At 32.5% G+C, this 25,150-nt stretch overlaps 1 protein-coding gene across 2 annotated transcripts in view; it reads left to right on the top strand.

The window, feature by feature from the left end:
* Window positions 1-25,150, top strand: part of Tomosyn (syntaxin-binding protein tomosyn) — a 227,810-nt gene that overhangs the window by 164,709 nt on the left and 37,951 nt on the right. For both annotated transcript variants that reach the window (XM_090109312.1, XM_090109313.1), the window contains exons 3-4: window positions 8,118-8,300; window positions 21,327-21,461. In XM_090109312.1, the coding sequence (XP_089965438.1) occupies window positions 8,118-8,300; window positions 21,327-21,461 (318 nt within the window). The remainder of the gene's footprint in view (window positions 1-8,117; window positions 8,301-21,326; window positions 21,462-25,150) is intronic.

Genomic DNA, 25,150 nt, shown 5'->3' with positions numbered 1-25,150 from the left:
AGTCAACTTTTTTATCAATACAAGAAGCTCGCCCCGGCTTCGCTTAAGTTTTACTGATAAGATGTGATGTAAGGAAATTAATTTTAATAAATAAGTTGGTAAAATTTTTGTTTAATTAATATTTGCTAGTATAATTTAAGGATTTTTTTTATTGTAATGCAGCTATAGTTTATCTTTACGCTCAAACTTTGCCTGTGTATAATTCTACTGGTATATGAATCCTCGTAAATTGCAGGAATAAGAGAATTTCCCAAAGGAAAAAGATGAGTAGACGTGAAACAAAATCTCAAACGGAACTTAGTAATAGAAATGAAATAAAATGATAATTTATTTAGTTTTTATAATAAATTTCACATACGCACAATTCGCCAACAAATTGGCAGACAAATATTTATATTATGTTTACTTAATTTTATAATTTGAACAGTCTTTACGTAAATTAGTAAACAATATATTGTTTACTAATGTAAATGTTTGATCATTTTACATTAACATAATATCACAGTTATTATTATTATAGATATAAATTCAAGTACAGCAATATTACAATTTTAATTATTAGGTACAATTTGGTTATTACAATATAATTGATTCCTAACGTTATTATTTTCTCCATTACAAAATTACATTTATCGTTTCGGTAATTATAATCAAAAAAATTCGTATAAGCAATAGAGACAGTGATTGATCAGCCACGATTTTAATTTTTTGTGCATTAAATTTTTTGGCAGTTCCCTTATATGCTTTGGTATATGGTTAAATATCCTTATACACATCACACTGGCATTCTTTTGGTAGAGTGCTGAACGGCAGTAAGGCATCATTAGGCCATTCTCCCATTACGATACGTACATGAAATTCAAGTATCCTGCAAGTCCTCGGAGACAAGTAGCTCCGCGGAGTATCTCACATACATTTGTATCTCGCACACTACGCTACCGGTACAATGTATGAGATATTCCGCGGCGACTAGTCTCCGAGACTTGCAGGATACTTGAATCGCCTGTGCGTATCGCAATGGGAGAATGGCCTGACGTGTGAGTCCCAATCTAGAGTTATCTTTCATGTTTTTAAAAAGTTCACCGTGTTTTTTGACAAATAAACATATTTACTTGTTAACATTATAAAAACAAACACGATAACAACAGACACATTTCTATGAAATAACAAAGTATTTTATATTGAAATAACCTTTCAAGGAAATAAACATAGGAATAATCCACAGAGCGGGCGACGTCGGGTCTCCATCTATATTTAGCTGCGACAGCGTCATCTTAACATTTTTCTCCCTTTCAATTATAATTATTTCACTTGTTAATTCTGAAATCTTTTTTGAATATTCATGACGATTTGCGAGGAAATTTAGGTGAAAAATGTTGGATAAGTGAGACTACTTTTGAGATTACATCGCCTTTCATTAGAAATTTGTTGAAGCTGTACAGAATATTAAATGTAATTGTGTATTAAAAATGTTCTTATACTTGTAGAATATAATTTATAGGAATAAAGACCTGTGTCCCTGCAGTAGAAACAAAATACGCTGATGATGACAACTGACCCAATTTTAAATATGTTTCAAATACAGACCCAAGATACTACTCAATTATAATCGTAATTACGTGAAAACTAAGACGATACATCTTAACTTGAGACGTAATTTCATTATCTTGGAATATTTCGAGTACACCAATGGGTAGCGTAATGTAATCTTGTACTTGGAAATGAAACTATAACTCGCGTAATCCAATAATTTTCTGCTAAACTAACACTAAATCAATTTAATACCCATCAGAATTTATATTAATGCTTGATGTGGTTAGATTGAATTCCAGCTCTATGATGGAATATGTTAATTACGTAGTTATGATTAAATTTTGCTATGAACTTATTATAATTGAAGTAAGTGCTTGATATAGGCATAAACATACAAATAAACAAACCCAATCAGATAAATAAAACAATCTTCGTTACTAACCATACTAATATTATTAATGCTAAAGTAACTCTGTCTGCTACGCTAACGCTTTTTCGCTTAAACCTCTCAACCGATTTTGATGAAAATTGGCACAGACAATCTTTAGACCCTGAGAAAGAACATAGGCTACCTTTTATCAAAATACCACGCGGGCGAAGCTGCCGGCGGAAGCTAGTCAGATAAATAAAACGAACTACTTCGTTACTATAGGAAGATATTGTAACTAAAACATTCTTTACAATCCTTTCTTATTATTATTCTCAGTTCAAAGAAACGTTCAGAAACTTGAAAGCAACTCCAAAAAACAGTCATTAATTTATCCTTTCAAATGAAATCAAATTAGTCATAATCCCAAAGTACAATTTCGAATTAATCGCTGAAATATTTTATCTCTCGATGCAAATTAATCGCTTTGACGCCGAATAAAAAAAACCTTATTAATTATTCTATCGGCCGCCATTTTGTTGATCGAACGAGAAAATGTCTCTTGAGATTTTAATAAAACTTTAATGAAAAGCCAAATAAGTTTATTGTTGTATTGAAATGTCGTCAGAAAGGCTTATTGGACGAAATAATGAATTTGATTGTCATTTTGTCTTTTTGGAAACGTTTGTGTTTATATCTACTTTATTGTTTTTATAACATGTGATATTGTTAGCTTTCTTTATTCCACTGATTAATGCAATGAGAAAATATATAAAATTAAAATATTTCCATCAATTATATTTTCCATTCCATAAGAATTTACATATTTAAACATTGTTCAATGAAAATTACGTTAAATTTTCATTGAATTCAATTTAATGAATATCTACGTAATAAAATGAAATTGTGATTCAAGCACAGTTATTGTATAACTTGTAATTAATGCAATTCATATTTATTTTCCTACCCCTGTAATTTCTATCATATAATTATTAAAATATATACCTAATAACGTATAGGCGGGTAAAAGCTAGCCGCATAACGTCACACGTTTCCGTTTATTCCATCTTATTGTTTCGCCGGAAACACAATAGCGTCCCTTTATTGTGACGTAAAAGCGCACTTGTTTCAAAACTCCATTAAAACATTAAAATGTTTCGCAGAACGTTCCCGGCCCATTCACATAGCAACGAAATGGCGGCGCTTCCGGTACATTTAAGGCTTCGCCGGAAGCAGCTATCTCCGCTCCACTTTCCGTCGCACTAAATTAGTGTGGACTACTTCATACTGGCTTCTCGCCAACAATCGAATATGCCATTATTTGTTATGTCTTTGAATCCCACGTCCCCGAGTGGGGTATGAGGCAGATGCATTTCACATTCTCACTGTTCAATTTTCTTTACGGCCAATCTTACAGACGCCGTGATTCATCGTTTACAATTTTTGACTTACAGTTCAAGCTTAATTTAATTATTAGATATTATGAGCTTAATTTATTACGTCAAAAACCATTTTAATTGTAGACGTTAATTGTATAAAACTCTGTATTTAATATTGATGAAAATAATATATTCTACTTACGACTGACGATGAATTTTAATTTCCAATTTCTACAAAATTTTTATAACTGAACAAAAAATATCAGTGTTTTGTCACTATCACTATTTATAAGACAATCGTATAAAATACAACAGATACTCCAAGGTTTCCATTAAAAACCAAACGTTCAATTAACTGTTAATACTTGGATACTATCTCAATTAATATTGTGAATTATTAAGTCACCCCTAACTGCCGTAATCTCGCTTCGACCACTAACCACAATGAGATCAAATCGTTAAGATAGGTAAGAACCTTATGATTTATCACAGCTATTTGAAACTTAGCAAATTTAAGAAATTTGGAAAAGTACTTTACCGCAAAAAAATAAAGAAAATGTATCAGGAAATGAGAAAGTTGTTATTCTCTGTTTTGACGCTAAATGACCGATCCACTTTTGATTAATTAATGTTATGTTGGAATAAAGGACTTTTTGAAAGAAATGTGTTGTGTTACTTTTTAATATAATATAGGAATAGGCTACGAATTGAAAATCTCTGTATTTCCTAAGAACATCGCGTCGGGTTTGAAATTTGAAGTACCCACGAGCGAACGAAGTCGCATTTCGAAAGTTCTACAAATCCTTTAACACCAAATAAGGAAATACTCTACCGTGAACATACATACACATATACCAAGAAACGGCTAAACACAGAAGCTCACACTCAAGCACGTTCCAGACGGAGTCGAGTCGCACTTTGTCATTTGATATGTTTAGTTACGTCTTTTTGGTTACATTATCTTATTCCTATAGTATGGTGAAGGATATTGTTTTTTTTAGGTATATATTTTGTTGTGTATGGCTGTATCGTGTAGTATTGTCATACTTTTGTTAAGGAGATTCTATCTAATAATGAAGTATCCATTTGTTATGAGTGTGTTATCTCCAGATTTGAATCGTTTTATATACATACTAGCGGTCCGCCCCGGCTTCGCCCGTGGTACCTACATGTTTAAACTATCGTATCTCTCAAGTTGGATCGAACTACACATGGTGTGCGAATTTTATTATAATCGGTTTAGTGGTTTAGGACTCCATTGAGGACAAACATTGTGACACGAGATTTATATATATAACGATTATTAGTTTAACAAAAACATATAAATACACAAGTATCAAATAAAACATACATATTCTTCGCTTAGATTATAGTTATCTGTAGATTATATAACTTCGAAAAGCGGTGGTTTCAAAAACCGTAAAACGCGATTGGTATATTTTTAAATATTTTTTTCCTATGTTATGTCTCGCACATGCCACATCATAATCTCATTTTTTAGTTGAAAACAGACGGGAAATGCATCCCCATTCCTTCAATAACAATGCGGCATAAAGCGAACTAGGTTAATATCCTATATATATATATATATACATATACACAGACAATGTGGTTTATATGATAGCTGTTATCACCATGATAATGTTTTATGCATGACTCTAAATAATGTCGCTGAGAGCTTTTACGACCTCTTTACGGTATTTGATGGCATTCGAACGTCTTCAGTGTAAAATTTTAATGATTTAAACATTAATTTTCACTTCTTGAATGATGAAATGCTTGTAGGTTGTGGAGCTGATAAATTTTATAACTGTTTTAACTACCTACATCGATATTATAATATGGAATCATAAAATATAGAGTCGTATTTACGAATTAGATATATAGGTTATAAAAACAATCTAATTAGTAATTGGGTCGTTATAATTTGCCTTTTCATCTGTCTAGGGAACAAACATTCACCCATCAATCCAAATGGTCGAGCTTATAATATTACTTTAATTCGCACATTTATTAGCTAGCTTTCCGCCCGCGGCTCCGTACGCATTTTTAAAGAAAACCCCGTATAGTTCCCGTTCCCGTGAGATTTCCGGGATAAAACTTATCCCATGTGTTAATCCAAGTTACCCTCTATATGTGTGCTAAATTTCATTGTAATCGGTTCAGTAGTATTTAAGTGAAAGAGTAACAAACATACGCATACACATCCATTCTCAGAAACTTTCGCATTTATAATATTAGTAGGACAAACCGCCGACTTCTCATCGCAAACCAAAAAGTTTCCAGCGTTCAGTAAACAAAACATTCATTATTAATATTAAACATTAGCTTTAAGTTCAGAAACATTCAGACAGTTCAGCTCGAACACTGAACCTTCAGTAAAGTTTGATGACGGTTAATAACATCTGTTGTTTTATTTCAGGACCATTCCTATTTCATATATATGCAAATTAGAGAATAAATTAGCTTGTACAAAATATGTTAACCAGGGTTTTGTACGCATTACATTCTGTTTGCTAAATACATACGCTTACATGTATGAATATTGTAATGTGTAATTGAAACTGGCTTTAGACTTTTCCTTTGTTTGTTCTTTGTGTGACAGTTTTGTTGCTGTTTAATAATATTCCAAGTAGGAACGATTACACAATCAAATTTATGACTGTTATGTATATTCACGGAACTATTGAACTGCTCCCATCTGCGCTCGTAACATGCATCGTACGAATATAAACGTCTTGCATACAAATTTCTTTATTACATCTCCTTCAAGTTTTATTATGTCTATATTTGTTTTATTTACTTCAATCTCGGTTACAAATTCAAGTACATTGTGTATTTTATTTGTTATCTGGGAATCTACTCGAGTATCACATAACGCGGCTATTTAATAATTTTTTAAACTTATAATAGAGTAAGCAAGAGCAACTGAATCCTTTACAAGGGAAATATATACATTATAAATACATGCAAAGTGGGGTCGCTCTCATAAATTCGTGTTCATAATAATGAGGAAGCCTCCAACTTCTAATTCAATTTAACTCTGCTTCTGTATTAATCAGCATATTTTAAAATGTACGTTATAGCAGTGGCCATACTGGGAAAAAGTTAAGCAGGACCTACAGTAAGTATATGTATTCTTTTAAAAAACTTTTTAGGGAGTTAATTTTTATACGTTATGACATTTTGGCGATTTTTTCGAGATGTTATATGAACCACTTCGACCATTGAAACATTAAAATATAAAAATACTAAATGGATCACGTTTAAAAATCCGTTATAATGCTCAGGCTCCTGAAAAACAGTTTACAACTATATTAGGAGCCTGGGTCATTAAATTTTTGTAAGATATAATGGTGCAAATAAATGATTTATTATTATTAATGCGTTTTTAATTTTTTTAACCTATCACTTCTTATTCATAAGTATAGACGCGAAATAATAACAGAATTTAGATACCGTTAAAGTTACCGTTAAGTTACCGAAAAGGTATGTAGAAGTAAATTAGATTACATCCTGGTTGAAAATACCCAAATCTTCGAAGGAATAAGAAATAAAAGGTTTTGGCACTTTGCCAGAAATCTGGAAAAATGTATATCGAAACAGCTGTCACACACCTGCCTCATACCCCACTCGGGGGCAAGGGACACATGCTCCTCAAGTGTATATAATCGTAATATTTTATATCTTCGTAGAGATAACATTACCGTTACTTATTTATACCACACGTGTGTCTCGAGCACTCAGAGATAATGTGACTTCCTGTGGTAATGATATTATCTAAATCGGATCAGTGGTTCCCAAGTTTGATCGGATGTTTCAAGTATAAGCTCGTGATCTAATAATATATTATGACAGTTATGTTAGAAACCCATATATTGTAGCCCCATTAGTAAATATTTACTACATTTTGTAACTATGTACGTACGTATTAAAAATAAAGTCTCCTCCAACGAATTAAAGACCTTTACAGACTTACAAGATTATTTATTTATTCTTTATACAACCCAACCTTTCGAACGCTAAATATTTGCATTTAATATTCGCGTTAAATCAAATACAACACTCCATATCCTTTATCTCTGCACAAAATATACCCCACAACAAAACACACATCCTGTATATCAAAGGCAATTTACCCAAAACGGATGATCGCAAAGATGCGTTCGGTTTGCAAGCAAACGCTATCACAGGCGACCACTAATCACATCTATTTGCCGACCATTCTCTGTTGCCCTTTGAGACGAACGTTGTTGGGAATACGATGAAATTGTGGCACGGACGGTCGATGAATTTCTAAAACCACCGGCTGCTAATTTTTATTACATTTACGAAATTGCGTGATAAAGAATCTCTACATATTTTAGAATTTAATTAAGCCAGATCAATAAATACTACTATATGTGGGAGAAAATTTTAGAGTACCTAAATTCGAATTCAACATATATATATATAAATATAATAAACGTTGTTTATTAGCTTTCTTACCTTCCTGTATTATTATCACACGACTGTATAAAAAGGAGAGTAATATTTCGTATATAATTATGGATGCGAATCTCTGTTTTGCACTTTTAGGTAGAAATTTCGGGAAAGTTCTTTAGTTCGTGTTTAAATGTATTAAAGCGGTTCCGTTTCATTTTGATCTGATGTTAGTGGTAGATAGTTACATAGGTTCCATAACAGTAGTAAGTATTGGATATAATGAGTTACAATTATCTTTAGATATACTTAAAGCTAGGACGTCGTTTTCTCTGCTATATCTCACCTACCTGTATCTCGCGGTATTGTTACAATTTCTGTGTTAAGCAAGCCAATAAGTCCTGAACAGCACGCAGTCTAGGCGGGCCCGGCGTGGACGCTCACGTGCGCCACGACAACGGCGAGGTGGTGCTGCACGCCAAGTTCCTGGTGAACGACGGCGGGCTGGTCACCGCCACGGCTGACGACCAGCTGCATCTGTGGACCTTCCGCCAGAAGCCGCCGCAGCGCGTGCAGTCGCTCAAGTTTCAGAGGGAACGGTGAGAATATAAGGCTACATTATATTACTATTACCTATTCGATTATGTTATTACATGACTACTATAATTGTTAATCTACAGAATATGATACGAAGGTACCTTTTTTGGTAACGGATAGGAAATCTTCTGAAGTTACTCTGTCTTTTAGAATATAATACCTACAGAGCGTCATAAGAATATGGCTAGAAAATAGTCATAAAAAATTTTGTAGGTAGATTAGGTAGGTTAACACTCATTCTACAAATTAATTAAGATCACATAATAATATCAAAAAAAAACGCGAGAACATTTCTCCAGCTAGGACTACAGATTTTTTTCATAAAAAGGCGCGCTAGCCACATATACGAACATACATTAAAAAAAGCACAGATCTTATTGCACAGATAATACAAGCGCGTGGATCACAGTTCCCGCAGGAGGTAGTCACAACGGGGTTTAGCGTTTAATTAATTCCGCAGGTAAACGCACCCCGCCGACCCCGTCGTTTGTCATTCCCCTAATTACCCGGGTTTAATCGGGCGCAATTGATTGCGTTTCGGATTTATCTTCATATTTTGCATTTGATGCTTTAATTTAGATGTACAATCCGGTTTGTGCGATATCGGAACGTACTTACCGTTTGTCAACGGATACATTTTGAGCACAATTTTGGCGGGATTATTTTGAAGCTTTTGTCTTACTTTCATCATATTATACTTGTACCTACATATATTTGATTAGAAATATTTTAATAATATGTAAGATTGGATAGTTCTACTAATATTTTAAGCAGAAATATGCAATGCAACTTCTCGAGACCCTGGGATAGGTATCGTGCATCCCATACGGTCTAACACTTAATGATATATTGCTACAATTTAGCTAAATTTAATTAAAATATCATCAATACCAATTTATACTATACTAGGTTACCGCCCGCGGCTTCGCCTGCTTTGTCTAAAACCTAAAAAATTATATACTAAAACCTTCCTCTTGAATCACTCTATCTATTAAAAAAACCGCATCAAAATCCGTTGCGTAGTTTTAAAGATTTAAGCATACAAAGGGACATAGGAACAGAGAAAGCGTTGTTTTATACTATGTAGTGATATGTTCTGTAAATTATTAGTAAAATTCAATATTCATACAATGTTATAGTTGGAAGTATTAACTTGTCATAAACAGCGCAATTGCAATCAGTTTACGTTGACATTCTCAAACTATTGAAGCTAAATTCAAAGCAATATTTGCACCATACACCCTCAAGCGCTGAAAGCTTTGAGCATAAATTCGATAAAAGCACCCAAAAGCGCTGCAGCGATCGATCTTGTTAGATATTGACTCTATTCATAGTTCATACTGAATGGGCAAACATATTTAAATATGTTTTAATTTATGCTAAATCTATCATATTCATATACATAAATGTCTTTTTTGGTGCAAAACCATTATAATTAATATTTTAGCACTTGCATTATAATATTTTCTAAATAGGTTATTTGAAATTTTAAATTGGCAATGCAACACACCAAGTAGTCTTCATGATGAATTAATTGAATGTGGACAGTTAAGTGGCTCTATAAACTTTAAAAAAATCAATTTCTCTCACATAAGAAGTTAAAAAAATATCTTAGAATAAGTAAGTTCATCAAGCGTACGCAATCTATTGTTAGAAAGAGTTCTTTAAAAAAGATAGTTCAACTAAAGAAAGACAACATAAACCTTGTTCAGGAGTTAGATAAATATGATAGGGATCTAGAATACTATAAAATGTTATATGATGTAGAAACAACTGAACTTAAGGAGAAGATAGACTCCTTAAGTCAAATGTTAACTGATGTGAACCAGAAATACTCTTCTGCCCAAATGCAAATTAACGAGCATATACAAGAGGCAGATTATCTTATTAAGTTGAGCAATGAGAATATGGATCGTTTTGAGTCGCTGACCAATAAATATGTATGTCAGTGTTCAAACAATGACAATGAGCAACCGTCGCCCCATAAGCCTGACTACACAGACATACATAGTGTTAAACCCACTACCACAATTACAACCAGTAATACTAAATACCTTTCAAAGCAGGAAATAATTGTGTTGTCAGATAATATTGGTCAGGGATTTGGCGCTATGCTCAACAACTTAGGGCTTAAAGTTACTAATGTTTGTACGCCTAACAGTTCATTTAAATATATAATCAAATCACTGGATAATTTCAGCTTTAATAAGAATAATATTGTAATTATATTATATGGGGACAGTTTAAATATAAATAATAAGGATATTGATGTAGGATTAAAAAAAATGTTAGATATTAGTAGTAAGACTAAATGTAAATTTATGTTGTGTACCTTGCCATACCTACCTGGTTTAACACAAGAACAAAATAGATTAATTCATTATATGAATTTAAAATTGTATAACCTAACAAATCATCATCGTGATGCATTTATTTACTTTGACATTAACTCATGTATTAAATCTTTTACTTTGACAAAGAATACAGTGTATCTGCCATATAGATATAAGCGTGAACTTGCTATGTTAATAGCATATAATATTAACCAGTCTGGTACATGTTCGGTATCAGACCATCAATCTACTATAATTTTATGTAGTAGTAATTTTATACATCAACCTAGATTAAGTGTAGACAGACAATCTAGCCCTAAGCTAGATTTAAACTAGTATATAAGACAACAGCTAAGCAGTCTTTTTCCATTGTGCATCAAAATATTCAAGGCTTGGCTAGCAAATTGTTAGAAATAGAATTGTTTCTGAATGATAACAATATTAAAATATTTTGTGTAACAGAACATTGGCTTAAACAATGTCAGTCGTTAGTAAATATTGAAAATTACAAATTAAAAAGTATATACTTTAGGACACAGGCTATTCACGGAGGTTCTGTTATTTTTGTACATGATAGTGTAAAATGTAAAGAACGAATTGACGTTGTTAGTCTTTCTGTAGAACGGACCATTGAACTGTCCTGTGTGGAGCTGGAGCGTTATATTATTGTTTGCGTTTATAGACCCCCTTCCAGTGACTATAATATGTTTGAGACAGTCATGGAAGAAATATTAAAGCGTCTAAGCAGGAGTAAAAAAAAAGTTATAGTATGTGGTGATTTTAATATTGATTTACTTTTACAAACACAAACGGCTACACGAATTGTTAATTTGTTTCAGTCATTTAATCTATATAAACTTTTTAACGAACCCACACGAATTACACCTACTTCTGCAACTTGTATTGATAATATATACTGTGACTGCATCTGTTTAGAGAAAAATATTCTCAATACATTGACTTCGGATCACTGTGGCCAGAAAGTAGTTTTTGAATGGGATTGCATACCTACATTTAAAAGGATTAATGTTAGGCCTATAACTAAAAAAGGCATTAATAAATTTAGGAATAATATTAATAAAAACCTGCCCGTACTAAATGTTCAATCCTATCCTAATAGTCCTTGTGAAATGTTTAAAAATCTTTTTAATTTAGTACATAAAGAATTTGAAAAAATATTTAAAGTTAAATCTTTAAATATTACCAAGGATTTACCATTTAGTAAATGGGCGACAGCTAGTATACATAGGTGCAGGAACATTCTTTATGAATTATATGGTATGAAGCAATATAATAAAGACCCATCTTTTCTTAGTTATGTTAGAAATTACTCAAAAATTTTTAAAAAAGTTTGTTTCACTGCAAAGCGTTTGTATATCAAAGAAAAAATACGCGACTCTGATAATAAAGTTAAAACAGTTTGGTCAATTATTAATGGTGAAATGGGTAAAAGCAAATCAAGTAATACCATAAAACTTGTAAATAATGACAGGGTTATTGACAAAAGTGCTGATGTTGCGCTTGCTTTTGAAGAATTCTTCAGTAGTGTCCCTGCTACTATTACTAATAGTTTAAATTCGTCTTCAGCACTTGCAGAGACCTTTTTGAGGGACCATGTTGCGGAGTGCAGTACATTATTTGAATTACGACACGTAACTGCTAATGATATTGTTGCTGCCTTTAAGACGCTTAATCTTAAAAATACTTGTGATCTTTGGGGAATGTCCGTAAATTTAGTTAATAATATAATAGAAAATATTGCGAAAAATTTAGCTTCCATATTTAATAAGTGTTGTGACTATGGTACATTTCCTAATTTACTAAAGCTTAGTAAAGTTATACCTTTATTTAAGAAGGGCGATCAAGAAGACTGTAACAATTATAGACCTATCTCTATTTTACCAACATTAAGTAAGGTATTCGAGAAGTTAATATTAAACCAATTGAGTAGTCATTTTGCATCTAATAATTTACTGCACACCAAACAGTTTGGTTTCACAAAGGGGCGCTCAACCACAGATGCTGGAGTTGCACTTCTAACACATATATATAAGGCATGGGAAAACTCAAAAAATGCTCTAGGGATATTTTGTGACCTCTCCAAGGCATTTGACTGCGTTGAACATTGTACTTTGTTACGTAAACTTAATCACTATGGAATTAAAGGAAAAGCCCAGAACCTCATAGCGTCATACCTGCATGATAGGATACAGACTGTAGTTGTTAATGGAGAACGTTCTAGCGGTGCGTCAATTAACATTGGTGTTCCACAGGGGTCAATTTTAGGTCCCTTCTTGTTCTTGGTATATATCAATGATCTTCCCTATTATTTGCAGGATAGGTGTGAAATAGTTCTGTTTGCAGATGATACCTCATTAATTTTTAATGTGGATAGGCATGACCCAAATGTTGACGAAGTGAACAGTGCTCTTTTACACATATCTGAATGGTTTACTGCCAATAATTTATTATTAAATGCCAAAAAAACCACTTGTGTTGAATTTTTACTTCCTAATGTAAAAAAGTTGAACAGAGATATTACCTTGAACGGGGAGGTATTGCATCCTACTGAGTCTACTGTATTTCTAGGGTTAACATTGGACGAGAAACTACAGTGGGGAGCCCATGTCAACACCGCTGCTGGTAAGCTCAGTTCTGCTGCATATGCAGTCCGAAAAATAAGGCATCTCACCGATGAAGATACGGCTAGATTGGTTTATTTCAGCTACTTTCATAGCATTATGTCCTATGGAATTCTACTGTGGGGCAGGGCTGCAGATATAGAAACTATATTTATCTTACAGAAAAGAGCCATTCGCTCTATATATAATTTACGTGCTCGGGACTCACTAAGAGATCATTTTAAGAATACTGGTATCCTTACTGTACCATCACAGTATATATTTAATAATATTTTGCATGTACACAAAAGCTCTGACTTACACACAAGAGTAGGAGATAGACACGATTATGGCACAAGGAACAAGAATAGAATTGAAATGCCATTTTTCCGATTAGCTAAAGTTAAAAATTCATTTATGGGTCAAGGTATACGCTTATACAATAGAATTCCTCACAATATTAAAGAGTTTAGTAGTTCTAAGTTTAAAACTTACATAAAAAATGTACTAGTTCAGAGAGCGTACTACAGTATTCAGGAATATATGAACGATAAAGACCCATGGAGGGTTGTCGCGTAAAAACCACAGGACAGTTCTTTGGCATATTATGTAGTTAGATATAAGTTACATATTATGTAAATTTATTGACATTATTTAAAAGAGCAACTATGGAGTTTCTTGCCGATTCTTCTCCATAGATACTGCTTTCCGAATCGGTGGTAAATGTTAAAAATACTATGTAATGACGATTCGAAAGTGCTACTAAATAGTAGTCTAATTGAATAAATGAATGTTTGAGTTTGAGTTTGAGTTTGAGTTTAAATCTCAGACACTTCGTATTATCTATATTTCCATACTAATTTTATTTTCTAATTAATTGTTTCAATTTGTTATACATTAAAGATTCATAAATTTTGATGCGACTAACGGATTAATGAATTGGATTGATTAAATCTAAGATAGTCCCTGTTGATTTGAGTTTTAATTATTAACAATGTTGGAATTAAATCATTTTCATTTTCAATTCGCCAAAACGAAAAATTATTTTGATTATGAAGCTTTCTTATAGAGGTTAAGTTGAATCTATGAAATATTATTTAACTTAAATATAAATTGTTATTTATTAAATTATTACCGATAAAATAATCATTAAGATATCGATTCATCTTCATAGTAATTCGATTAACGAAATTAATATCACAACGCATAATGAATACGTAATCTGTAATATTCGATACGTTTCTGTAATTATTCATGAAGAATACATATTGAACAAGAGGCTTAATTAAACTGACGTAACGTATGAAATCCCTTTTTATTTATTACGTGCATTTCAACAAAACGATATTTTAATCTTGTTCATTATACATTGCCAATGTTTAAATGAAACAACGCAACTTTGGGGGCGTCCATAAATTACGTAATTAGTCAAATCTCATTTAACCTTACTTTGAGGACAGGGGGTCGAGTCTCGGTAAATATCAGGCAAGTTTTCAAAAAATAAAAAAAACACCTCACGTAATTTATGGACGCCCCCTTTGTAATTCAAAAGCTTTTTATCTGCAATGAATGTAAAACTCAATTCTGTTCGTATTTTCTCTTGTCTGTTAGCGGATTATCTTGAAGCACTTAAAACTTTGCCAATATACCTTGAGAAGTAAAATGTTTAATAAGAGCCGTTATCCTCGATAGCTTTTTCATTAACGGCGTGTTTATGAGAGTTTATGGCGAGCGGAGAGACGAGATGTCGGCCGTAAACTTGCCTCGTGGCGTATTGGTTCATGTAATTTCATGACAAATTGACGGGAATATGTTTTTTTTTTATAGGTTTATTTAATTTTATGTGATTGATACAAATATAACATAAGTACCTTTACTTTAGGTTAGCCTGCATTTTAATAACATCTTATGCGATATGTAGGCACCTTTAATTAGGAAATACATTACAAGCTTAAAAATTCTTTAAAGCATAATTAAGTCTAAGAAATAATTTTACATGCTTAACGGCGCGTTTTTATTTTAATTAAAAAAATATAAAAGAATGTGTACATATAACATACCATATAGGTATTTTCGATATTCGTCTTCTTATATATAAAATTCTCGTGTCACAATGTTAGTCTGCATACTCCTCCGAAACGGGTGGACCGATTCTCATGAAATTTTCTGTGCATATCGGGTAAGTCTGAGAATCGGCCAACATCTATTTTTCATATGTACCACGGGCGAAGCCGGGGCGGACCGCTAGTAATACTATATAATATTACTCAGTTAATTGTCGTAATCGTAATGTGCCCCGCCCGCTAGATAACATAATTGATAAGAACTTATTGTCATTGAATTATCGCAAAAATTATCAAAATGCACCGGCGTAACAATGTTGCTTTAATGTTTGTAAACAGAGATTAATGCTGCACTTAATGTTATTATTCGGTTATGTAAAACAAAATTTAAATAGTTGCATATATAAAATGGGTCATAAAACGACTGACCGGTTGGCTTGGTTGTGGTCGTGGATTCGATTCCCACCCGGGGCAAATATTTGTGTGATGAACATAGATGTTTGCTCTGTGTCTGGGTGTTAATTATCTATATTATGTTTTATTTAAAATTATATACGTATGTTTATCAGCCATCTGGTTTCCATAACACAAGCGAAAGCTTAGTATGGGATCAGATCGTGCCGTGTGTGAAAATTGTCCTGAAATATTTATTTATTTATAAAATAATAATTACTTTGGATGTGAATTAATTTATTTAGCACATGCGCGTGTGTTGCACATCTCCTATATGTATTATATTATTATCATATATATTAAATTTAAATTCAAATTTAATTATTATCTGTTGTTCATATTATCACCAATATTGTTTATATCTAGCATATAATTAATATCCATAGTTAATATCTAAGCAATTGGTACGCTTCGATTGAATTTCACAGCAACGCCAGGTATTCGGTATATATTATCTAAAATCCACGATTAATATGCAGTGTAACAAAAGCTCCCCTCACTCCCTGGGAGGGGGGGTAAATCAATTCCCCACCCCTATTTGCATACAACGTGAACAGTGAACATCCTTGTTGTCACCGCACTTGATGGAAGCGTACAAAGCATTATTTGTAAAGCGAGTACATTGGATTTGAGGGATTAGCCGCTTGCCGTGGTTTCGCTTGGATTCGTATACACAAAGACTGAAGTATTTTGTATAACTTTTGTGTGTGTTTATGAGATGATATTTTAAGTGTAACTGAATTGAAATATTTCACTGGAAGAGGGCGCTGACTCCTGACATACAGGTTTTACCTAGTTTGGGAGTCAGAGACTTCAGTATTTCAAAATGTTGTATTCTATTGTCAATAAAGAATTTTTATTAAAAAAAAAAAAAAAAAAAAAATATCAATTCTGTCGCGAAGAATTTCAGAACAAACTTCATTTGTTGATTGTTCTTTCGAATTATTGTATGTATAATTGTATATATTTTTATGGAGCTATTCTATTTTGATATACGTTAGTCAATTTGCAGTATTCAGTAGATATCAAAGCTTTATATTATCAAAAATATTTACGAATAATAAACGAAAACCATTTTCATGAACTCCAACCCTTGAATAAAAGAAATCTACATCAGTATTTCTTCCGTATAACGTATTCTTATGTACAAACAAAAAACTTATCTAAAAAAAAGTATGTCGTGACACAATACTTAAGCTTACATGTTCAAAATACTGTCGAAACAAAGAGCTTATTGGAAAAAGGATTGTTGAAAATTAAATCCCTTCGTACGTTGAGTTTTCTGGAAGTTTTTAAAAGAACGAAAATCTCTTGAATTGTTTAGTGGATGTGGCGTCTCCGTTCGAATACTTAGGTACTATGTATTACTTACATCTAGTTTATTTTTGGTTTAGACATTTCCTTTATTAGCTACAATAATCCAGGTTCACACAAATGTAGAGATTGGTAAAACATGAAAGTTAATTTTTTGGTGCAGAATTTTCTGCTATAAGTACATATTAAGATATTTTAATTAGACTATTGCAAAGATATAAACCATACTTACTGTAAACTGAGTGTAAGTATGTCTGTATACTGTTTTGAAAACCGAGGCGTGATTTGGAGATAATTTCAAAAGCGCTCTATTCATTATAATTTATAATATAATTATTACGTTAAAAAAAAGAATTTTGTTTAAACACCAAAGCAGTCCTTTATTTGTAAATAACACATGTTATGTCGAAATCAATGTACTGGGGTTAGAATAATAAAATAAAACATATGAAACAGGCGTGTACTCGTAGAGGAAAATGGCGCGAAACCCGCCGACACGAAACAAACATGAAAATCGTAAAATTTTACAAGGACTCGCGTACTGAATACTCATTCTTTTAATTGGTCGTACTGTGGATATTGTTATATTTTGTTTACTATTTGCAATATTTCACGTTGAACTTTGAAGTCGTTGATTTTTTTGTTTCATTTTTTATACAGTAGGATAAAATTGTTAAGTTTTATAATGACATGCTTCTAAAGTTTCAAGTATTCACAATCAAACAGATAAACTATAAAATAAAATAATCACAATGAAATAATAACCACTATGCAGGTATAAGATTACAAAAAAATTTAGGTTTCTGAATGAATGAATGAATTAATCATTCCTACCCTAAATATTTTAAAGCATTGTTGCAAAAGCAAAGACAATAAATCGCAACAATGACCACAAACAAAAGTTTCTCGATGTTTAATCTATACAATCTGTGGAACAAAAGCGCGGTTCAACAAAATTATTTACTTTGAAACGTCAATTAATGCACAGCACTTTAGAAAAAAAAGCTTTTGCAAATTTTTCGCTTTAGAAGAGTCAAAAGGTCGCTGTACTGACGCAAATTGCTTCTATTATGTCGTGTGCGGGATCTGAAATTGAAAATTATTTTCCGGGAAAATTTTGCGCGTGTAATTTCATTAAAAATCCGATTTAAAAGGCTCTTCCGTGTAACGATTGACACGTTTGTATGGAAATATGAAATGTGTACATTTTTTATTTATCGTTCATTTGAATGCGATTGAATGGCGTTGATTAACGCTTGAGAGTATTCACAGATTTGGTATTTATTGAGGATAATTTTTATGATAACACTCGATTTGTAGTTATTTTTTTTATTATTTCTATATTTTCAATATCTTGCTACAAAGTTTTTATGAACAGTGCTAAATTAGCTCTAGTAGAATGGATAAAAACTCGTGTATTAAGTTTTACATTTTGTAGTTGATGGTAAAATGTATCGAAAAAAACCCTAAATGTATATAAAAGTTAAGTAACTAGGATAGGTAATACAGTAAAAGCCGTATCCATCATGTCGAGTTTGCTAGACAGATGAGCCCGACCAAAACATTTTTAGAAGCATTTTATAGTCTGTTTATCACCATACTTTTAAAGATCCAATGTTCCATCTATTATTTATAATCTGTGAAAGCTGTCAATAATTCTATGTAGCCAGTAATTTCACGGTAATTGTAAAAGGAGAAAAAAAGAAATTAAAGTCAAACAGTTGCTTTATTCAATGTTTTATCCAAATCTGTATTTTAATTCAAAATCAGAGATATTATGCATAATACAGGCATGTGGAGGGAACACTCATAATTTTAACGAGTACCGCCTATTGACAAATACGTGTTGGTAATAAACCATAGTTACTATTATGATATTTAACAAGGGTTGCCAACACTTCATCATAAAAATATAGTATTTTCCAAAATAAGGTGTAAAAAATATAGTACATTTAAAAAAAATATAGTATTTTATGGAAAAACAAAAAAAAATAGACAAATATATATTTATTTTTATAAAAACTATATTTTTTTGCACTTCTTGCACTGTGTAACAGCTTTTTGTTTAAAATAAAAGTGTCAAGCTTTGTCACATTCAATTATAAATCAAAAGCTCATTTTTTATTAATGATACACTACTTCTGTTTCTTTCTTCTCGCCACTGGTTTATGCGCAATCGGCAATAGGTTATATGACTTAGCCATCTTAACAATTAAAAGGCGCGTTCTTATTTTTTTTTTTTTTAATGAAGGATTTGTTTGTAACATTTGTCGGTGTTGAAAATATAGTATTTTTGCGTACTATATATGTTTTCAACAGTATATAGTACGCAGACCCGAAATATAGTACAATACTATATATTATAGTACGGTTGGCAACCCTATATTTAACTGGTGGCAGTAACGGTTAATTTTATCTGTTTTGTTGTTATTGTACACGCGATTTAACTATTACCAGCCGTGGTGGTTGGTGGTGATATGGACTATTTCACTTTATTTAATTTATTATCTGTGAACGTTTATGTCGCTAAGTTTTTACTGACTAAGGCCGTATTCAGAAGGAAAGCTGGAACTTATATGCGCTTACCGGCGCGGTCAATAATACTAAAACTAATGAAATGGAATAAATTAGTTTTAACAGGTTCTTATAATTATAAATGTTATGTTTGCTATTTATAATAATCTAAGTTATCAAATCCGATAAAGTTGAAACGACATCAAAACTTACTTCAAAGGCGAACATTAATTTTATACTCAAACAACACAAGACACACACTCATGTGCAAGGTTTTTAATATTGGTTCGAAAAGTTTATAAGAACAAACAGAAAACTCGTATAGCAACAGATATTTAATTTCCATGTTCATAGCAATTAACCATTAAAATACCTGTATACAAATATAAATGTTAAACCAGGAAATAATCTACATACATGTAAGTTCTGTAAATCCTATATTCAGATTTGAGTAATATCTACCTAGAGCCACAAATATCTTCACATTCATGCCTTCAAGAGTTCTGTGCTGAAACATAAAAATACACTGAATTAAGGCTTCCTTTATCAAAAAATCTGTTGAAAATATAAAATATTATCTCCCGTCGTAACGTTTAATTGTACCTACAAAACGTGCAATCTATTGGACAATCTTTTGTTATCAGAATAACATTACCATATAAATGCTAATCGACAAGCTACCAGTGTAGAAAGGCAACTTCCATATCGATTTCCCGAGAATTCATTAGATAACAGATGATACAAAGTTTGTAGATTCTTTGTTTATCTTTATCCTTTCTTTGAAGATTATCCCGTAAAAACTGATATCCGATGCTGTTGATGCTCATAATAATAAATTTAAAAACGGAATACACAGGTTATTCGATTTGTGTACAAATATGATACAACTTGTGTATTGAAATTAAAAGTAAGGACTTTAGGTGATTAGACACGTCATTCCGTTAAATGAATAAAAAAATTTACTTTTTGTGAGGGACTCTATATTGAAAGATAAATTTATATAGAAATTTTGTACCTGTCTAAAAAATTAATCTGTAAATATATTATCTATAAACCTCAAGTCTCTGGCTGAATATTACTTATAAAGTAAGCTATAGGCTATAAATATCTTAGGCATCTTATCTAGGGAACCGTCTAGCTTTAAATTGGGTCTACACGAAGGACTTATAAAATATGGACTATAACACTGTATTTATAGCTTATTATTCCGACCTTTGAGATATTTTTGAACAAGTTTTATGATGTATTTTGATATAAAAGTGGTCTTAAAATTTGTAGTATGAGAATTTCTAAATAATAGATAAAATATATAGTTATTTATATTTGAAGCGGGTGCTATATCGTGTAGAACTGATGGCTCTTGAAGACTTTTTTTGAATTCTTACAAAGCAACATAACATTTTCATGTTCATACATAGAAATAACAGGAAATTTGAATGAAAACAATTATTAAATCCGTTCGTAGTTAGTTTCATTAACTAATATTGTACCCGTAAAAGAGCGTGTGTGCCGAGCACACGTGTCAAAAGTGAAACTTCTTTGGCAAGATTCAAAGATACCAAAATCGTCGCCTTACTCCATGACGTGATGGTATTGCCATGACGCGACCTTGAAATTTTACTTTAAACGCGACTAAAGAAGTTTCACTTCAAAAATTAAAGTTTTTACGCCTAACTTATGATTAACCATAACTGATAACGCACACTAAATAATGTTCGTTCCATCCACAGGATAACAAGCCTGCACCTGCCGTTACAATCAAAATGGATCCACGTGGGCACGGAGCGCGGGAACGTGCACGTGGTCAACATAGAGACCTTCGCGCTGAGTGGCTACGTCATCAATTGGAACAAGGCGATTGAAGTGTGAGTACTCTAATTAGACCGGACTCTCAGTGGAGTTTCGTTTGCAAAAATAGCGGACCTAAATCTGACTTCTGATATATATTGTATAGATCCCAGACATCCTATAGACAGATGTTGCCAACCAGTTTTGTGGTCCCCCTCTCCCCACCCCGGTAATTAAATATGGCATACAAAGAGAAAAATAAAAATTTCCAAAACATGCCGTGTGGGGTATCAAATGAAAGAGCTTATTGAGTAGATCACGAATATATAGCATACTATAACATTTCTTACACTTTCTCTAAGATTTTTTAGAAAATTTACGAAATTATTTATTAAACTTGAAAATATACTCGCCATCTTTGAATGCTCCCCCCACTCCCCCATGCAACTATTTCACTGTACGAACTATTGAATCGTAAACAATGGACTATTGTTAATTATTTAAAATAATAATTTAAAAAATATATTCATGAGTTTTCAATCTATGGTGGTTTAAAGTTAACTCAAAAAAGGGGCATTTTCGTACACACAAATATTTGCCCTGGGTGGGAATCGAACCCACGACCTCTGACTTGGAAGGCAGGGTCTCTACCAACCGGTCAGTCGTCGTATTGTGTAGAGTATTGTCTAACGGTGCATTTAGATCAAATGAATGCTCATTCTAACCCCACAATTTCACATTATTTTAATGTAAACAGGCGTAGAGCATTCTTTCGTTGTTCTTTGTGCGTTCAAAAGATTTTATGCAATGTTCTAATACTGAACAATACTGAACGAGTTTTCGTTTACACTAAAAGATCATAAAAGAATGCTCTAGCTCTATGTTCATTGGGTGTAAATGCACTGTTATGTCTATGTTATTTAATTGCTCTTTGCAGTTTTATTAGCAGGTACTGTAAAATATGAAGTTTATTATTATTAAATTACCATAAACTGTCATTGATTTCACACTTAACAGTCACAATCAAAGAAACGGTAATTGCGTGAATATCAATTGAAATTCATTGTATCGATACAATATATCTGAATCTTTGAAATAATGTTCCCTTGTTGCTAATGAATCACTTCGTAGAAGCGATATTAAACGGAAACTATTCAATTAACAGCTAAATAAAGGCTCTAATTGCCATTTATTATTTCATGTAACAAATTCCATTGCAAATGAAAGGTTATGTATATAATCGGGTAAGCCATACCAAAGAGAGCTCGACTCAGTTACGACACAATCAGCCTTGTTAGCCGAGCAGGACAAAGCGACGATGGGACAAACGCACCTAATTGGTTTACGAGATTAGATGAATAATAATTTATAACACAGAAATGTGGAATAGACCACAGATGAGAAGATATAGTGTAACCAAAGTGTAACACTACACACTATTCTTATTTGTTGTCTATTCGACGTTTAGAAGTAGCGGCTTTTGACTCGTATTATAAGTAGTTAATTGATTTTTCGATACATGGCTTATTAATTCGACATATTTGTAACTATCTGTAATATATTCTCTCGTTATTAAATATATTTTAAGCTCTTGATTCTAAACTGAAAAAAAACACAAATTTTAACAACCTCACTTAATATAACCACGAATTAATCACAGTATCGTAACAAAATTGTAATTTAAATAAACTACATTAATCATAAATAACAAGTTTTGTTAACTTATTATTCGAATCGTTTCGCACAGTTAGGGCAGGCACATGACTCTGATATCTAATATCAAAGTTAAATGGCTATTTGACTTGCCGGTAATCCCGAGGCGCCTTCAGTAATCGTTTATTTACGCCGTACTAAGATAAACAATTTTGTTTTCCGATTGACGCTTCTTAATGAATAATTATTTGATTGGAAGGAATCTTTGACGAGGTTTTTGTTAGAAAATATATATTCTAAGAATACTAGAACTTTTTAAGTGTATTAAAGATTTTTAATAATTTATTTCCATCGTAGAGCAGCCAAACGTTGTCCATCTAAATTTATGTATGAGATTATGATCAATAATTTTATTATAGTAGCAATAACTCAATAACTGAATTATGTTAAAAAATTAAATAAGCATTTTTTATACAAAGAAAACTGTCGTATCACTAGCGTGATACCTTACTTTACTTCAGTATTTCAGTACTCAGGTCACTCGATTTGTCATTGAAAATTCCAACCAAAAATCCCTTTGTGGCAGTGCTTTGGCTTGCTTTGATTGCGTATGCCGCATGGAACTGGATGTATTTTTGCGAAAGCGTGTCCCAGAACATGCAATATGTTTTTTATAGAACGAACGAAAATTAGTTTTTTATAACATAGGATCAAAAACATTGTAAAAATATTACTCCGTGCAAAATTACAAATTTAATAATTTTCAGAAGACATTTTATGACTTACAGGTGACTCTACTTTGTAAAATCTAATAAAATGAAACCTAGTACGTTCTACAGTACCTATTAACAAAATCATAACTACAAAATAGCTTTTAAAACTGAAATGAGAACGCCATAACTTCGTATCGTTGCGATGCGCTTTACGGACAATTTATCGTTCATCATTTCAACTGCTGTAGTGGGTTTTTAGTTTACTAGTTTAATGTGATTTCGTTGGAAACTTGTCAAACGATTGAGGATAATAATTGCAAGTATTTTTGTTACATATTACTAGTATGAAGGCGATTATAATATATGTACAGCAAAACAGCAGAGATACTCAACGCATATTAAATACTAGCTTCCGCCCACGACTTTGTACGTGAATCCCCGTTTTCCACGTTCCCACAAGAATTTCGGGAAATCCTTTCTTAGCGGATGCCTACGTCCTAACATCTACCTGCATGCCAAATTTCAGCCCGATACGTCCAGTGGTTTGGGCTGTGCGTTGATAGATCACTATATCAGTCACTTTTTTGTTTTATATATGTATATAGATTAAACACTGAAAGAATTTATGCCTCATCGTGAAATAGGCTTCAGCAATCACTTAGATATTATAAAATACACCCACAAGCATTCCTTGACAAATTACACTCATACTTCCGAAAGATAAGGCAGCATTACCGGGGGGAAATTATTCGGAAACTCAAGTTTAGAAACACGACACGCGCGAGCGGAGCCGGGCGCGGAAAGTTAATGAAATTACAGGGAAAGGCTTCAAAGGTAAACAGGAAAGCGTATTTACCCGGGCGGCGCGATCAAAGGCCTGTAATTACCTGTCTCGGCTTGTTTGCGCCCGCCCTACAATTACTGGGGACTCGCAAAATCACAGTTTTAAACTTTTTTTTTTCTTTCAGGGATTTAAAAGACGTTAGACGCGACTTTGTGAGTAGCGCTGAGAGTAATAGCATTAGACTAACTGACTTTCCATTTTCTTCATTAACTCTCTCTTTGCTGAACTAGGTGGAAATAAATCTATTAAATTGAACTTATTACAAATTCAGGTGACTTCAGTCTCTATGTAGAGAATGGTTGGTCCTGCGGCTTCGTTCGCGTGCAACTGTCATCTTCATTCTAGCCAATTATAGCTATTTTGGACATGAAAATACACACTTTTCATGTATAATAGGAATAAATCGAAACGAAAGAGTCCTATTGCCCAGTTTGCACAAATCGTGACATTTACAAAACTTTGATCGGTTCGTTCAAACTTCGGCTTTTATGCGTAAACCCAGCGAGTGAAGCCACATAGCAGTGCTTGTTTATCACAAGATTTTCAGTCTATAATA

The sequence above is a fragment of the Colias eurytheme genome, chromosome 14, assembly GCF_061535395.1.
Source record: "Colias eurytheme isolate Ceu_HAF_F1 chromosome 14, ilColEury1 Martin Lab GWU primary, whole genome shotgun sequence".
Taxonomy (NCBI): Eukaryota; Metazoa; Arthropoda; class Insecta; order Lepidoptera; family Pieridae; genus Colias; species Colias eurytheme.
Note: the sequence above shows the minus strand (reverse complement) of the source record. Positions and strands in the feature narration are given on the sequence as shown.